We start from the raw sequence: 16,189 nt of genomic DNA, 5'->3' as shown, positions 1-16,189 counted from the left end.
CCAATTTGCAAAGGCATTAAGATATGTATACACCTACTCCTTGCTGATGGAAAAACCAGTTGACACTTTGAATGTATGATCACGGTAAAAAAGACTAGCCAACTAATTTGCACATTAACACCAGATGCCTGATGGTAACCTTACATATCCGGCTGGCCTGGAGGAGGTGCACTGGCACAGATAGGAACTAGAAATACAGTGAACCCAGGACAGATGAAACCCCCAGGACCAGTGGAGAGAGTGGCGATGGCCAGAGGGTGGAGGGAAGGTGAGGGAGAAAGGGGGAACAGAGGGCAAGGTCTACATGTGGCCTCCCCCTTGGGGGATGGACAGCGGAGAAGTGGGTGAGGGAGACGTGGGATGGGGTAAGATATGATAAAATAATAATAAATTATAAATTATCGGGGGTTCAGGGGGAGCGGGGAGGGAAAGGGAAAAATGAGCTGAAACCGGGGGCTCAAGTGGAAAGTGGGTGTCGTAAGAATGATGAAGTCAACATATGTACTAAAGTGCTGGACACAGATGACATATGTACAGATTGTGATGAGTTGTATGAGCCCCTAATAAAATGATTATTAAAAATAAAAAGAAATATGCACTACTCTCCTCATATAAATTAGATCGACATTTATAAGGACATTTTTAATAGACTGCAATCTACCCATTGCATAATACATTAAAAAAGATCAACTGTAGGCACTGAAAGAAAAGAAAAACACCCCAATCAGTGTGGACTAATTTGCTACAGGTTCAAGAGGTCGTCCTGGTGAAAGGAAGCAACTCCAAGCAGCCAAAGGAAATATAGTCTGCCTGGGGCAGAAAGCAGGGTGGCTTCCACAGAGAAGCCCACGCATGAATCAGGAAGGGCGACTCCTTTTTATATTCTTCGATGGTTTAATTGTGTGTTAGTGTGTTACTGTATAGATATACCACCATTGCAACTTACTTTCCAAATTCCCATCAGCTAACAAAAATGTTTTTATTGTTATTCCTCTGAATGTACAATGAATAAAATGTGGATACCAAGCCCTGGTGGTGCTGTGGTCTTAGGTGCTGTGCTGCTGAGCAAGGTCAGTGGTTCAAACCCATCAGCTGTCCTGCAGAAGATGAGACTATCTGCTTAAATAAAGACTCACAGTCTCAGAGACCCTATATAGGGTCAATATGAGACATTGTGTGCACTACACATTTGTTGGGATTAAAATAAGACAAGGAATACATAATAAAAATGTGTTTAATGTATAAAACCCTGACATTAAGCAGAACTAAATAATAAACTGGATATTTAACTAATATATTCTTACATATTCCAAAATACACTACTTCGATGAATTTTCATCATTAACAATGCATAAATGAGAACATTAGATACAATTACCCTTTAAAACATGTAGCAAAACGGAACAAATGACAACATCTAGAAGGATGTGTTCTTGTGCAATGGAACATCTTTCTGCTTCCCAAAAGAAGAAACAGATTTCTCTTTTTTAATTACAACTAAGATATATCCTAAGTTTAAAAAAGTCAGAAGTACATTCAATGAATATACACAAACAAATCCTCCAAACTAGAAGACAAAAACAGATTCAAGTTTAGAATTCACAATTACACAATATTCATAAATTTGTACAATGAATAGTTAATTCATCATTTTTACATGGAACAATGACTGTTTCAAACAGTAAGACTGATGATAAGAAGGAAGAACTACTAGTAAAATGGATTTTCAAATGTGTGGTCACTAAATAGCTTTACTATTCTGAATGTATCCAAAATAAATTTTGAAAAATTAGAATCCCCTAGGCCATGGAGAAAAAGTAGTATTTGGAGTCCTCTAACCTATAACTGAGCACTTACGTCAGCACTTTCTGAGTGATTTCTCAAAAAGGTATTTTAAAAGAATAAAACAACAACAACAAAAAAAGAATAAAACAGATTTTTGACAAAAACATTGGTTTAGACTAAAAGGAGTTCATGTTAGAGAATTGGTATACTAGTCCTGTTTCTAAATTTTGCATCAATTTTAATGCTTAAAAGAGCTTAAAGCAACAGTGAATTAATGCAATAATATTTTAAAGTACACCAAACCTCTGAGCCTTAAGAGTTTTTTGACTCTGACAGCTTGGGCAGCATCTTCCTCCGCTTCTAGAATGGCATGCTACAAGAACTCTATATTGTTATTATTTTTAATGTAGCTAATTTCTTGAGCTGTAGATATTCAAGAGCCAACAAGAACAACAACAAAAAAACAACCTTACAATTCTCTGATTGCTTGCATTTTAACACTAGTCACTTTCATTAAATGGACTCAATAGTACCCTGCATTATTTCTCCCTTGGTGCTGGTCATTTCCTTAGAGACAGTCATAACTTTGAGGTCATGGTGATAGCTATCTTCCATAGGCCTTAGAACTGCAATCATAATGAAGCTCTAGTATGGAGATGGTTTATCATGCCGTTGAGAGAGAAATGTATTAATTCTTTTACTAATTCTTTCCTAGGTAATATCTAATTACCAAAAGTACAAATTATACTTACTTTCCCAAAGGAATTTATCTGGAGTGTATTAAAGTAGATATGCCCTCCCCCCCCACTCCCCCAGGGGGAAGAACAGAAACTGTGGGGGAAGGGAGATAGCATTAGGTGTAAGATTATGAAAATAATAATTTATAATTTATCAAGTGGTCAGGAAGGTGGGAGGAGGAGAGGGAGGGAAAAAAGGAGTTGATACCACGGGCTCAAATAGAAAGTAAAGGTTTAGAAAATAATGATGGCAATGTATGTATAAATATGCTGATACAACTGATGTATGGATTATTAAATAAGAGCCCCCAATAACATAATCTTTTAATTAAAAATAGTAGATTTGAATAATATAGATATCACATTTATTGTTTCAAATTAGTTATTGGCATTTATCCATTTGTTAAACATATATGTATAGATCTTATGTCTTGATTAACATGTATGCTAATGTATTTATAATGGTAAAACTCCAAAAATTTGTTGCAATAGCTGCTTTAATAAAAATTGTGAATTACTTGCCTTGTAGTACCAGTCCTGAAATTTTTTGCAACATTCTTCACTGCAGAAATCCCTCACAACACCATCAAGTTCTTTTGTTGCTCCCTTCTTACACAGCTGAGAGCAGTAGTTGCACGTGACACATCTCAGTCCTAAGCGTCTTGCAAAGTCCTGTTTATATAATAGTTTACAACCTGAAAAATATTAGATTAAGGATTACAACAATATATCAAAATGTAATTCTGGACCTATTACAGGCCTTATAGATTAAACAGATCACCAACAGCTTGAGGAATATCTTATATGTGTCAGCTTGAACATGAAGTCCTCTTTCTCTCCCAATCAACATTATGAGGTGATCAAAACTTGTCTGTAATAAAGGGAAACAATATACGGAATAGCAAATTGGATAACATGTGGGTTCAATAACTAATCTCAGACATGGCAATCCAATAATGTCTTTTACAAACCTGGCTTATGTATTATAAAGTTAACACTTTACAAATAACCATTTTAGAGAAACAAAACAATATAAAATGGTGAGACCTCAAAACCAAATCAACTGCCATTGAGTTGTTTCCAATTTATGTAGCCTCCACCTAAGGTTTCGGAGGCTATAAATCTTTATAGGACCAGCTGGTTCCAACTTTTCTCCCACAGAGTGCCCGGTGGTGTTGAACTGCCAACCTCGTGGTTAGCAGCCCAACACTTACTTGACAGTACCACTAGGGAGGCACTGAGTGAAATTACAGAAAACACTAGATGACCTCACGCATATCAGAATAGAGCTGTGCCCCACAGGGTTCTCAACGGCTGCTTTTTTCTGAGATCACCAGGCCTTTTCCGTAAGGCATCTCTGGGTGAACCTGAGCCTCCAAACTATTGGGTAGTAGTTAAGAACATTAACCATTCTAATACCCAGAGATTTTTAGTCAAATTCTCCTGCCTTCTCTCTCCCAGTCATCCTACAAAAAAAAAAAACAAAACAAACAAACCTGTATCATAAGTACAATTTGTTCCCTGATTTTTTGTTCCGAGGAAACACTTTCTTATTCTATTTCTTTAAATGTTATTCCTCACCTGTGAACACAAATGATAACTGGCTTTTTATATAGTTTATCTGGCACTCAGGTATACAAGCACGCTCCTGTGATTTCACATTTGTTGTCTTTATTTAAAGGCATTTTCAAAATAGTACTCATATTCGATTCATCTAGCTAGATTTTAATGATAGTGACAAGGACCAAATTTTGTAATTTGTGAAAACTTCCAACAGAGAACTTGGTGTCATGAGAGAAAGCATAGAGAAGCTACTTAACAGGAAAAAGACTTGTATTTTATCCTTCTTGCCATCTAAATTAAAATTGTTTTGCATACCAGTTGTCTATTTAATGTTAATTTTCTATTAATTAAAAAAAAAAAAAGGATCTGCACAGTCCAAACAGAACAGGATCAATGTTACATATGTGAGGCACCAACAGACATAGGGCTGTAACAATGTGGTTCCTCTCTCTGGGGGCTGAGCACTCGAGTCAAATTCTACAGCCTGTTTCCTGAGCCCCAAACTACAAAACCACAGATGGGAGGGAATGAAATTTTGAAATGTCCTAAAATAGAAACCAGTATTTCCCTGGCATTCTAAACTGAATAACAAAAGGATTTTCCTATTGTAGTATTGCTGGAGGTAACTTTTTAGCCCAGATATATAAAATATCTTTGTAGATAGGTAGTAAATTATGCAGAAACCTATATAAGGTGACTCTAGGAAGGGGGTAAAAAAACAAACCAATCAACTTAAAAAACCATCTTTCAGACCACAATTTGCTGATACTCTAGCAATGTTATGGCATAATAATTACTTTCTTTTTGTTTATAACTGTTGTGCAAAAATAGGTCACCAAAATTTTTTCAGAAAAAAACAAGTTGAAGCTCAGAGGTCGATATAAAGCAAATTAGTAGGAAAGCAAAAGCATTTGAGGGAACAAAGCTACATTGAAATCATACAGATAGAGAGTTTTCAATATTTTGACCAAAAAAACCCATTAAATAGTAAAAGCTATGGACAACACTATTTAAATCCACTTGCCTTCACTACAGAAAGGTCTCTTAACGCCAGAGAAATTAACTGTTTCATGAAGAGTCTTCTCCTCTTGACAGTATTCACAATATGTAACTATGCAATGCAACTTCTTATAGTCATCTGAACAAGTTTTGCTGCAGAATTGATACACTTTGTTCTAAATGTACAATGAGAGACTTGGTTAAGTAGGTGACATCCAAAGAACATGAGGGGGAAAGGTCACTATTACAGCAAAGTTTAATGTATTTACCTATTTAATACATTTGCAATACATTTCAATATACACAAAACATTTCATACAGGTCAGACCTAGTTTAACCAACACAGACACGGCTAAATTTAGCCACAGCATATACATGCATGCACAAGTGCGTGCCCAGACAAGGACCAAAATCACTGCCATTGAATTGATACCGACTCAAAACAACCCTGAAGGACAGGTAGAACTGTCCCTGTGAGCTTCCACGCCTGTAACTCCCATGGAAGCAGAGCCATCTTCCTCCTGCAGAGGTGGTTTCAAACTTAAGGATCATAACCCAATGCGTAACACTATACCATCAACTTCACAAAATTCAACTACCATTAAACCACCCAAAAGTTACTCAATAAAAGAGTGAATATATCACTACAAATAAATGGTGGTCTGGAGCTGCTAACAAAATTGCAGAAAATGAGAAAAAATTTAACAAAGGTAAAACTAGAGAAAGATAATTTTATATCAGTAACCTTTCACTCAAAAACAAATGTTTAAGGAAAATAAAGTTCACAAAGAAATTTTCTTTGTTGAGTATACTCAATAAGGCAAAGTCCCAATCCTATCATGACTTAAAAATAACAGACTTAGTCTGAGTGATATGTACAATTTTCTGCTATCACACAACAGTTGAGTGATGTAATTGGGCAGTTGTACCGTTTGTGGGCCAATGTGGTCATGCTCCATAGTCAGAGACGCCATGTTTGCCTAACAACCTGGTCTCTGGAGCCTAACCATATCAAACGGTGAGGACAATGCATTTTATGAACAAGGTAAACATGAACACGATTAATAACCTTTGTTTGACTTAAAAAGAAATATTCCATCGGTTCTCCTCCCATTAAAAAAAAAGGTAAAATAATAAAATCTGAAAAGCTAATCCTCATCCACTAAGATAAAGGTTCCCAGATGAAAATGCATGCTCATTTTACTAGATGTTAATTATGGGTCCATATTATACACATAATGAAACAGGACTTGCCTCCCACTCCAGGATTTCTGGCTTTGCACAAAAGGAGTTTTTGCAGTAATTGCATTTCAACTGAATATCACTTGGAGCCACAAACTGGCCATTTGGAGATGACTGCATACTGAGCGCCTGAAACAAAAACAAAACAGATTGGTACTCACAGGAACTTTGAAATGCCTATTTATGACTACTGCCATATACCTACTATATCTTGCTAAAATATTTCTTCAGCATATAAATTTTGTCTTTAAAAATTATACAAGTGAGCAGCTGAACCCAAGGGCTCAAGCAGAAAACAAATGTTTTGAGAATGATGATGGCAACAAATGTACAAATGTGCTTGACACAATGGATGTATGTATGGATTGTGATAAGAGTTGTTGATCCCCCAATAAAATGATTTTTTAAAAATCATACAAATATGAGAGTATTCGCTAACATATTAATGTTCTGATATATTAGCTTTATTCAATTTGACAATGTTTTCTATACATATTTTAAAATCACACAAATTAGAAAAAAATAATATAATTATTAAAATCTTCATCTTTCTCATATGGCATGGTTGGTGATTTCGATCCGCTGACTTTGCAGTTAGTAGCCCAATGCACAACACCACTATGACTTCACGGTGCTTTAGGAAACCTCCTAGTATAGGCTAATGAATGCTTGAACATCTTCAAGGTATTCCCACCTATGGTCAACCTGGTCAAGTGTGAATGCTTCCTGCTCCCAGTCACACTACTATGTGCTGAGACCATTGATATTGCAACTTTAAAGAAACACATCAGAAAATATGTGTCTATGTTTACCAAAATGAAATATGGCTCCTAAAACTCCTACTAGCTCTGTATAAAACGAGGATCAACTGTAAAAAGTTGAATCCCATTTTCCATGGCAGATTTCTTATATATAAAGAAAGCATTCATGCTTCTCCATGCAAAGTGTACCTAGGTCTTTTTTCATCCATTATCAGAAAATACGGTTCCTTTTAAAGTTCATATTTTATTTGAAGTGATTTACTAAGAAAATACTACACATCTGGCACTATGCTCAACAATGCTTAAAATTGCTTTCTTTTCCCCTCAAAGTCTATCACAAATTTTTAAAAAGTCAGTCAATTTGATTATTTAAGAAAAACAACACAAGAATACAAAAATGTCTTCCATGCCTCAATTATTCTACTCTCTCCAGACTCCAATTTGACCCTCAACCAAGTACAGTAAAAAATTAATACCTACAATAAAGATATAGCATATTATACCATTTGGGGGTGGATGTATTGTATTGTGGGGAAGTATGTAAAACAATTAACAAACCTGAAATTTAGCTACACAACTGGAATTGCAAAAGTTATACAGTTTTCCATCAGGCATTGTGGCTTGGTATTGAGGTAAAGAGTTTCGCTTACAAAAATGGCAAATAATTCCCAAACCTAGAAGAGAAAAAGTGTACATCAGATTTACTAATAAAACAACGAAAATTTTTAAACACTCGCATTTGAAAATAACCTAGTCTTGTGGTTCTAAAAAATACATCTAAGTTTTAATAATGTTTGGAATAGAGATACAGAGAGATGATCAAGGAATGATCTTCAAGCAACAAAACTAATTTGCATCAATGAAAGTAAAAATTGGTGTAATAAAAATATAAACAATTTAAAATGAGCATACAAAAATAAAGACTAAGTACTTGTGGAAGTTACATAATCTGTCAACTTGTGAAGGGATGGAGTCTATCCTGTCAATCAAGCCATAGCCAATGAGGCCTTCAAAGAGGCATGGCCTTCTCCTGAGGATTCTGGGAACTCCAGTATTCCTCCCTGGAGGCGGGAGATTCTGCTTGGTCTTCCTGTACAAGCCACATGGAGCTACACTGATGCAGCCAGAGCCCTGGAACTGGAAGAGCCACATGGAGACCCACGCCAGAACTGAGATGCTTCCACCACCAGTGGATCCACAAAATTTTCCACCCACTACTGTGATCTTCCTGCATTCAGCATCACTGCATGGCTGTGTGAGTCTAAGGAGGAATTTATGAGCTAGTATTGACATATGGGGTAATATTGGACTTACAGACTTGATCTGGACTGGGCTGGAATGTTTTCTTAATGTACAATGGCTCTTTGATATAAAGCTCTCTTACTCATATGAGTGTCTCTGGATTTGTTTCTCTAAGCTACCCAGACTAAAACAGTACTTAAGGCAAGATATTAGTCATGTTATTAATTACTGTTAACTCTCCAAATACCTGAAACTTACTTTGCGACTTTGCATATTTTGTCTTGTGACTGTTCATGCAAGCGGTTGAACAATATGGCTCCATATATCCATTAGGACCTATGCACTGCGTCATATCAAAAAACCTGCACTGTGTTCGGCAGCCAGTACAAGTAGTTAATTTTCCATATTTCTAAAATTTGAAATATAAGAAGATATGGTTAAGAAAAGAGCAATTAAAAAATAAACCTATTTTTCAGTACATATTTTATCTAAAGCACCTTCTGAAGTTTGAGAGAGTTAGAAGTCTTCATCTAGATGCAACTGTTCAGTAAAAATTCATTGCCTCAAATCGAGGCAGACTCATAGCAACCCTATAGTAATAAGGTAGAAATGCCCCTGTGGATTTCAGAAACCGTAACGTTTTACAGGAGCAAAAAGCCTGCCCTTTGTCCTATAGAGCAGCTGGTGGTTTCAAACTGCTAACCCTGTGGTTAGCAGCTTAATGTGTAACAAGTACACCACCAAGGATCCAAACAAAAGTAATCATAAGGTTGTCTCCTTCAAACAATAGGAATATAAGAGCACAAGAGGGCCATGGAAAATTCCAGGACAAAAGTAGGCTGACTGAAATACATACATTGAGAAAGTAAAATTCAGATGAATTGCTGCATTTGTATTAAAAACAACTTCACAGGCACAAGTCGCAATCGATGCACAGCAGAAACAATTCTTTAACTAGTATTTGAGTCTTCTGTGGTTACAAAATCCCATCATAATCCCTTAAATCAAATCACATATTGTTTTGCAAAACAATTACACCCACCTTTCCCATATCATGTAGGGATTATTGGACTCATCGTTATACCCCAGAGCATCTAGCACAGTATGAGGACATAAGAAGATCTTAAAATGTTCCATGATACAAAAAAGAAGTGCTCAAAAACTGATAATTGTACAACTTTTATTAATATAATCAAACTATTGAACTGTATATGTAAAAATATATGCCAATAAAACTGTCTAATAAAAAGAAAAAAATACTCCATGAATGGATAATAGATGCCCAAATAGATAATAATCAGGCCAAAAAGAATACATAAAATGGATTAAGCTGCACGGGAACAATTCACGAATGTCTGAGAAACTCAGAAAAGGACACTAATAAAATTAAGAGCAATAACTCAGAATAAACAGCAAATAACATCAACATTAAAAGCAAAAAAAGAGAAGTTAGGAAAAACAAAAACAATAAATACAAGAAACAAACAGGTATGAGAAAACAGGAAATATAAAAGGCTAAAATTTTTGTGGAAAACTTTCATTACTTCTTAATTTTAAAATAGCCATGAAATTCTTGAAGCCCTTTCATGTACTAGGATTGATATTATACACGAGTACAATCTGAATTAAAATTAAATTCCATGTATCTCACACCCTTATTTCAACAAGCACCACCCAAATTAAGCTTTAAAATTTTTATCTTTAGTCTCTTATGGACGAAACCCTCCTACAAAGAAATATTTACCGATTGTAAAATAATGTGTTACCAGCAGGTGGGAAGAAGAAATGATGGAAGCAATGATTAAGAGATGAGAAGTTTGGATTGATGGAAAGCTCTGGGAATAAACAGTGATGGTCGCACAATACAGTGTGTGACAGTATCACAGATTTGCATACTAAAAATGATGAAAAGAAATAATTTGTTATATTTATATATTTTGCCACCCCCAAAAAAAAACACATTTAGATGTTAACAAGAAAGAATGGTTGCTGCACACTAATTGTGTTTAATTATGCCTGTCCAAAGGTGCCTTGATGGTAGAGAGAGTTAAGTGTTGGACTGCTAAACCCTAAGATCAACAGTTCAAACTCATCAGCTGCTCCATGGGAACAAGACGGGACTTTCTACTCCCATAAAGATTTACAGCCTCAGAAACCCAGAGGGGCAGTAATATAATAAGAAGTTTGGAACAAAATGGTTCATTTTCAGCTTATTCATTTAAAAAAAGAGATAACATTTAAATTTTAATAAACATAATATTTTTTTCTATGCAATGTTATGGACCCAAGTTAAGGATACCTGATTTAAAATGTGACTAGGAGGTATGTTATGTGTAGATTATCTGCTGGTGCCCTATTCCTTACATTTGGAACAAATTGTAAGGAACAAATTGATCAATCCTCTATCTTAAGTACCTTTCTTTGTGCCTCACTGACTGGTTAAAAGAAAAACTAGAAGACATTTTAAAATCACATGATGGTTTTGATATTCCAATCTAAATGTGGAATGGAGACAACTAACAACAGTATATTTAATACAACCTGTGACTTTGTCTTAAAAGAGCCCTGGTGGCATCGTGGTTACATGTTGGGCTACTAACTTCAGAGTCAGCAGTCTGAAACCATCAGTGGCTCCAAGGGAGACAGACAGCGTGTGGTAGTTACATAATCTGGTATCAACTTGAGGATTTAGAGTGAGGGGTGGAGTGTAGCCTGTCAATCAGGATATAGTCAATGAGGCCTCTGTGTGGGCATAACCTTCTCCTGAGGATTCTGGGAACTCTGGTATTTCATATTTCCTCCTTGGAGACGGGAGACACTCTCTCTCTGCTCACTCCCTTAGAGAGACTACTGACAAGGCTCACTCCCTAAGACAATTCTGAGAAACCACATGAAGCTACCCTGAGGCAGTCAGAGTTTCAGAGCTGAAGGAACCACGTGGCAACCCCTGCCAGTCCTGAGATGCTTACAACGCCACTGGATCCACAAGACGTCCAACCCACTGGCCTGTGATCTTCCTGCACTCGATGTCATTCATTGCATGTGTTTCGTGATTCTGTAGAGGACAAATTTATGGACTAGTATCGACATAAGGGATAATACTGGACTTATGGACTTGATCTGGAATGTTTTCTTAATGTACAATTGCTCTTTTATATAAAGCTCTTTCTTATACACATTGAGTGTCCATGAATTTGTTTCTCTAGTCTACCTGGACTAGCACATTATAGTTAAGACTCTATAAACTAAAAGAAAATGGTGGTAAGACTTCCATTGTGATATATTGTACAAGTTTTCAAACTAAGCAACATGAGACAAAGTCAAGTGAAAAATTCTTAATTAAATAAAATACTCAAATATCTCTTCATGTTATAAGACCTACTTTTACATAGTAAAAAGGTCTTTTTACATTAGTCTTCTAATCTATAGCTTACTTTTAACACATATGCTACCTTTATAATTTACAATTTTTCAAATTAACAATGAATACTTAAATTCGCCACAGAATCTTCATTACCTCCACCCCCACTCCAGTGCAAAACTTAAAGCTCACAACATTACTGGGAAGGCGGGGGTGGCTAGGCACGGGGAAGTGGGGGGTGGCTAAGTGATCCAAATTAACATACAGTAACAGGATAAACCCAAGTTGAGGAACACTCTACACCCCTCTCCCCACACCAAAAAAAATGAAAGCCTAATATTTTTTAAAACCAAATCAAGGTCATGAAACATAGACTGGAGAAATAGTTCAAATTAGACTTTCTAATTAGAAACTTCCAGTGTTAACAACTAAAAAGGGGGCACAGAGTAGACAACAAACTGTACATCTAAGATAAAAGAAACAAGTAAGTAAATGAAACACTTTACGTGGTGACTCCAGGACACTGCCTAGAAGCAGTTTTCAGGCCACAGCATGGCCAGAGATTGGAATTCAAGGCCAGGATAGCTTGGTTGGAAAAGCAGAGTACTTTACATAAAGTAGCTACAAACATGCAGGCACACATACACACACCTCTGAGGATCTGAAGGAGTTGAAAAAATTAAAAAGTAGCCACCAAGTTCATTATGACATATGACAAATGCATGAAGTTTCAAAGCCTGTGATGTTTCAGAGTTAGATCACCAGGTCTTTCCATGGTGCCTCTAGGTGGATTTGATTCACCAACCTTCAGGTTAATAGTCAAATGTTCATTAGTTGTTGTTTTTTTTATCTTAAATGGTTTTATTGTTTTTGTCAGCTATTATGGAATATTTTTATGCATCTTTTAAAACTCTTATAATATATTTAATTTTTTAAATCGTTTTATTAGGGGCTCATACAACTCATCACAATCCATACATACATCAATTGTGTAAAGCACATTTGTACATTCATTGCCCTCATCATTCTCAAAACATTTGCTCTCCACTTAAGCCCCTGGCATCAGCTCCTCATTTTTTTCCCCTCCCTCCCTGCTCCCCCCTTCCTCATGAACCCTTGATAATTTATAAATTATTATTTTGTTATATCTTGCACTGTCCAATGTCTCCCTTCACCCACTTTTCTGTTGTCCGTCCCCCAGAGAGGAGGTCACATGTAGATCCTTGTAATCGGTTCCCTCTTTCCAACCTACTCTCCCTCTACCCTCACACCATTGGTCCTTAAGGGATCATCCACCTTGGATTCCTGTGTTTCCGGTTCCTATCTGTACCAGTGTGCATCCTCTGGTCTTACCAGACTTGCAAGGCAGACTGGGATCATGATCCTTGGGGAGGGGGGACCATTTAGGAACTAGAGGAAAGTTGTATTTTGCATTGTTCCTACATCGCACCCTGACTGGCTCATCTCCTCCCTGATACCCTTTCTCTAAGGGGATGTCCAGTGGCCTACAAATAGGCTTTGGGTCTCCACCCGGCACTCGTCTCCTCATTCATTATGATAAGATTTTTTGTTCTGATGATGCCTGATACTTGATCCCTTTGACAACTGGTGATGGCACAGGCTGGTGTGCTTCTTCCACGTGGGCTTTGTTGCTTCTGAGATAGATGGCAGCTTGTTTACCTTCAAGCCTTTAAGGACCCAGACAATATATCTTTTGATAGCCGGGAACCAAAGCTTTCTTCGCCACATTTGCTTATATACCCATTTGTCTTCAGCGACCGTATCAGGGAGGTGAGCACACAATGATATGATTTTTTGTTCTTTGATGCCTGATAAGTGATTCCTTCAGCACCTGGTGTGCTTCTTCCATGTGGGCTTTGTTGCTTCTGAGCTAGATGGCCACTTGTTTACCTTCAAGCTTTTAAGACCCCAGACGCTGTATCTTTTGATAGCCGGGCACCATCAGCTTTCTTCGCGCTTCATTAACTGTTTGTCCCACACAAGAACTCATAAGCATTTGACTAAGAAGACACTTTTATGTAAAAGGAAACCACCAGAGGCGAGAATAAAACTCCACCGAAACACAGTTAGACAGAAGGCTGACCAATTTCCAAGGCAAATCAGAGAAATAGAAATCGTTTTTGTTCCCACCCGCCAGGATAGGAAAGGCCAGACAAGACAAAGAGCATCAGAGTACTCAGTAAGAAGTTACCAGAGTAATGGGGATAAACTGTGGTTGTTAGTTGCATTAGAGTTGGCTCTGACTATTGGTGATTTGATAACGTAACAACAAAAGGGTGCCCCTTTCTGCACCATTCAAAATGCAGAATGGTGATAGTAGGGCAACATAGTGAAGGAATCTGTCATTGAAAATTAACTAGATAGCAAACCTGTTTTGCCTTTATTTTACCCTAATACATGTTCTTTTAAAAGGGGGACTTTCAAATCTTATGATTTAATGCCTACTCTGTATCAAAAAAATAAAATAACTGACTGTGGTAGCAATTGTACAATACTGCTTGATAGGGTTGAATGGAATGATATCTGCATTAACTCCCAATACAATGGTTTTGAAAAAAATAAAAAATTTTCCAGAACATAAGCATCTGAAGACAAATGAACATAGCACTAAAAAATAGTCACATGTAAAATTTAGTGAAATTACAAAACTTGTGCTATAGAGGTAAACTAAACAAGTAAACATTCAATCTCACATATTCTGATATGTTGCATAGTGCAAAGAAATTCTGAGGTACAATATAAAGAGAGTTAGGCAGTGTTTGAAAACATGAGGATATTAATGAAGCCTACTCCACGCCTGCTTACCTCAGGCTGCATCAAGAAAGAGTCCTGCATGTGATCCCGTACCTCTTTCAGGAAGCTTGGGTGGCTGCCTACCTAAAAGAGAATAAAGACTTCATAAAACATTTGTAGAAGAATGCTCAGCAGCAATCTGTAAGTTAATTCTCAATAATCTGCTTTGTGACATACAAACTTCAAACATGCAACACTCTCATTCCAACTTTTCTAAATGCGAATCTGCCCCATCCCCACCATTGTTGCCCAATTATTGGGGGAAAGGGGGGCGACAATTAAATGATAACAATAAAACGGACTGGCAAGAATTAAAAAGAGATTTCACTTCAGGCCCTAATTACGCTCTAAAAATGATATCACTTCAATCTCTTAGGTGATCTATTGTGTTCTAAGATCTTATTGAAATCCACTGAAGTATAATCCTTATATGAAACTCTCAAAGCATTCAAAAGTAATTCACTTGGAGACTATCAGCAGTGGCACAATGAGTTGTTAGGAGAGAACCTTAGAGCATCCAGTGAGCTCTGGTGGCACAATAGATAAGCACTCAGCTGTTAGACCCACCCAGAGGTTCCTCAGGCAACATGGAACCGGCTCCCCAAAAGATGTTAGCCTAGGAAACATGGTGGGGAAGTTCTACTCTGTCATACAGGGTCCTTCTGAGTCTAAATGTGTTTGTTGGCACCCACAACAAGAGAGCTTCCAGCACATAATACAAAAACATATCCTTGGCTCCTTCTGTTAGAAAATTCCAAAGCACACACTCTTTGATTTCCATTAAAGTTAAAATACTATGCTGGAAAATGTCAACTATTGAAAGACAAGAGTTAACAAGCATTTTACAGTCTCCACTGTCAGGATCTTGTTTATTAACCTCTTCAGAAACCAAATGATAAATTAGGCTATAATCAAACAAGGGGGGGTGAGGGTGGGGCCAAAGTCAATGTTAGAGACAAAGGGTGAAGAAAATAAAAAAGAGAAAATCATCATAGGATTTCAGTTCCCAGGTTGCAAGGAAGATACATTGACCACAGCATCTAGTTGAGTGGTCTTCAAAGATGTCTGGTCATGTCCTCTATCAACAAAAATCTATTCATGTTAATTCCTACCAATCTATTCTCTTGAAGAATGAAACATTTTCCCCAATTAATTCTTATTTTTATTTAATGATAATACAAAATGTTTAGTTATATAATATTCACTACAGTAAAATAACTTCTTCAAATAGTGGTCTAATAACGGACTTAATACTAGAGCTAACTAGAAGATTTCAAGCTCAATTTATTTTGATGCTTGGTCTTACTAGTTCTTCGTTGAAAAAGATTCCTCACAGAGTCAGTTAAGTCTCATTTTCTATTCCTGTCTACCTTATTCACCAAGTAGGGCTAGGGCTTGTCTGTTTTTCATTTGGTTACTAAATGTACATCTTGCTCTACTAATCAGCTGTTCTTATAATCTTATTAGAAGATGGTACATTTCTAATCTTTTTACCACTGGGTCTGAAATTTTGGGACTCTATTAAAAAATATTTTTCAACATTTATAATTATAAAAATGTTTTGCTCCCTGGGGGACAGACAAGTGAACAGTGGGTGAAGGGAGACGTCGGACAGGGCAAGATATGACAAAATACCCATTTATAAACTATCAAGGGCTCATGAGGGAGGGGGGAGTGGGGAGGGA

At 36.8% G+C, this 16,189-nt stretch overlaps 1 protein-coding gene across 1 annotated transcript in view; it reads right to left on the bottom strand.

Moving 5' to 3' along the window:
• Positions 1 to 16,189, bottom strand: part of ZMYM2 (zinc finger MYM-type containing 2) — a 71,462-nt gene that overhangs the window by 24,922 nt on the left and 30,351 nt on the right. The window contains exons 5-10 of the mRNA XM_004714834.4: positions 14,517 to 14,588; positions 8,588 to 8,738; positions 7,646 to 7,761; positions 6,339 to 6,455; positions 5,110 to 5,260; positions 3,045 to 3,217 (exon numbers count right to left, since the gene is read on the bottom strand). Coding sequence (XP_004714891.1) covers positions 3,045 to 3,217; positions 5,110 to 5,260; positions 6,339 to 6,455; positions 7,646 to 7,761; positions 8,588 to 8,738; positions 14,517 to 14,588 — 780 coding nt within the window. The remainder of the gene's footprint in view (positions 1 to 3,044; positions 3,218 to 5,109; positions 5,261 to 6,338; positions 6,456 to 7,645; positions 7,762 to 8,587; positions 8,739 to 14,516; positions 14,589 to 16,189) is intronic.

This window comes from Echinops telfairi, unplaced genomic scaffold (genome assembly GCF_000313985.2).
Source record: "Echinops telfairi isolate 266 unplaced genomic scaffold, ASM31398v2 ScPeMD7_2565;HRSCAF=3150, whole genome shotgun sequence".
Taxonomy (NCBI): Eukaryota; Metazoa; Chordata; class Mammalia; order Afrosoricida; family Tenrecidae; genus Echinops; species Echinops telfairi.
This window is presented reverse-complemented; position numbering and strand designations above follow the sequence as displayed.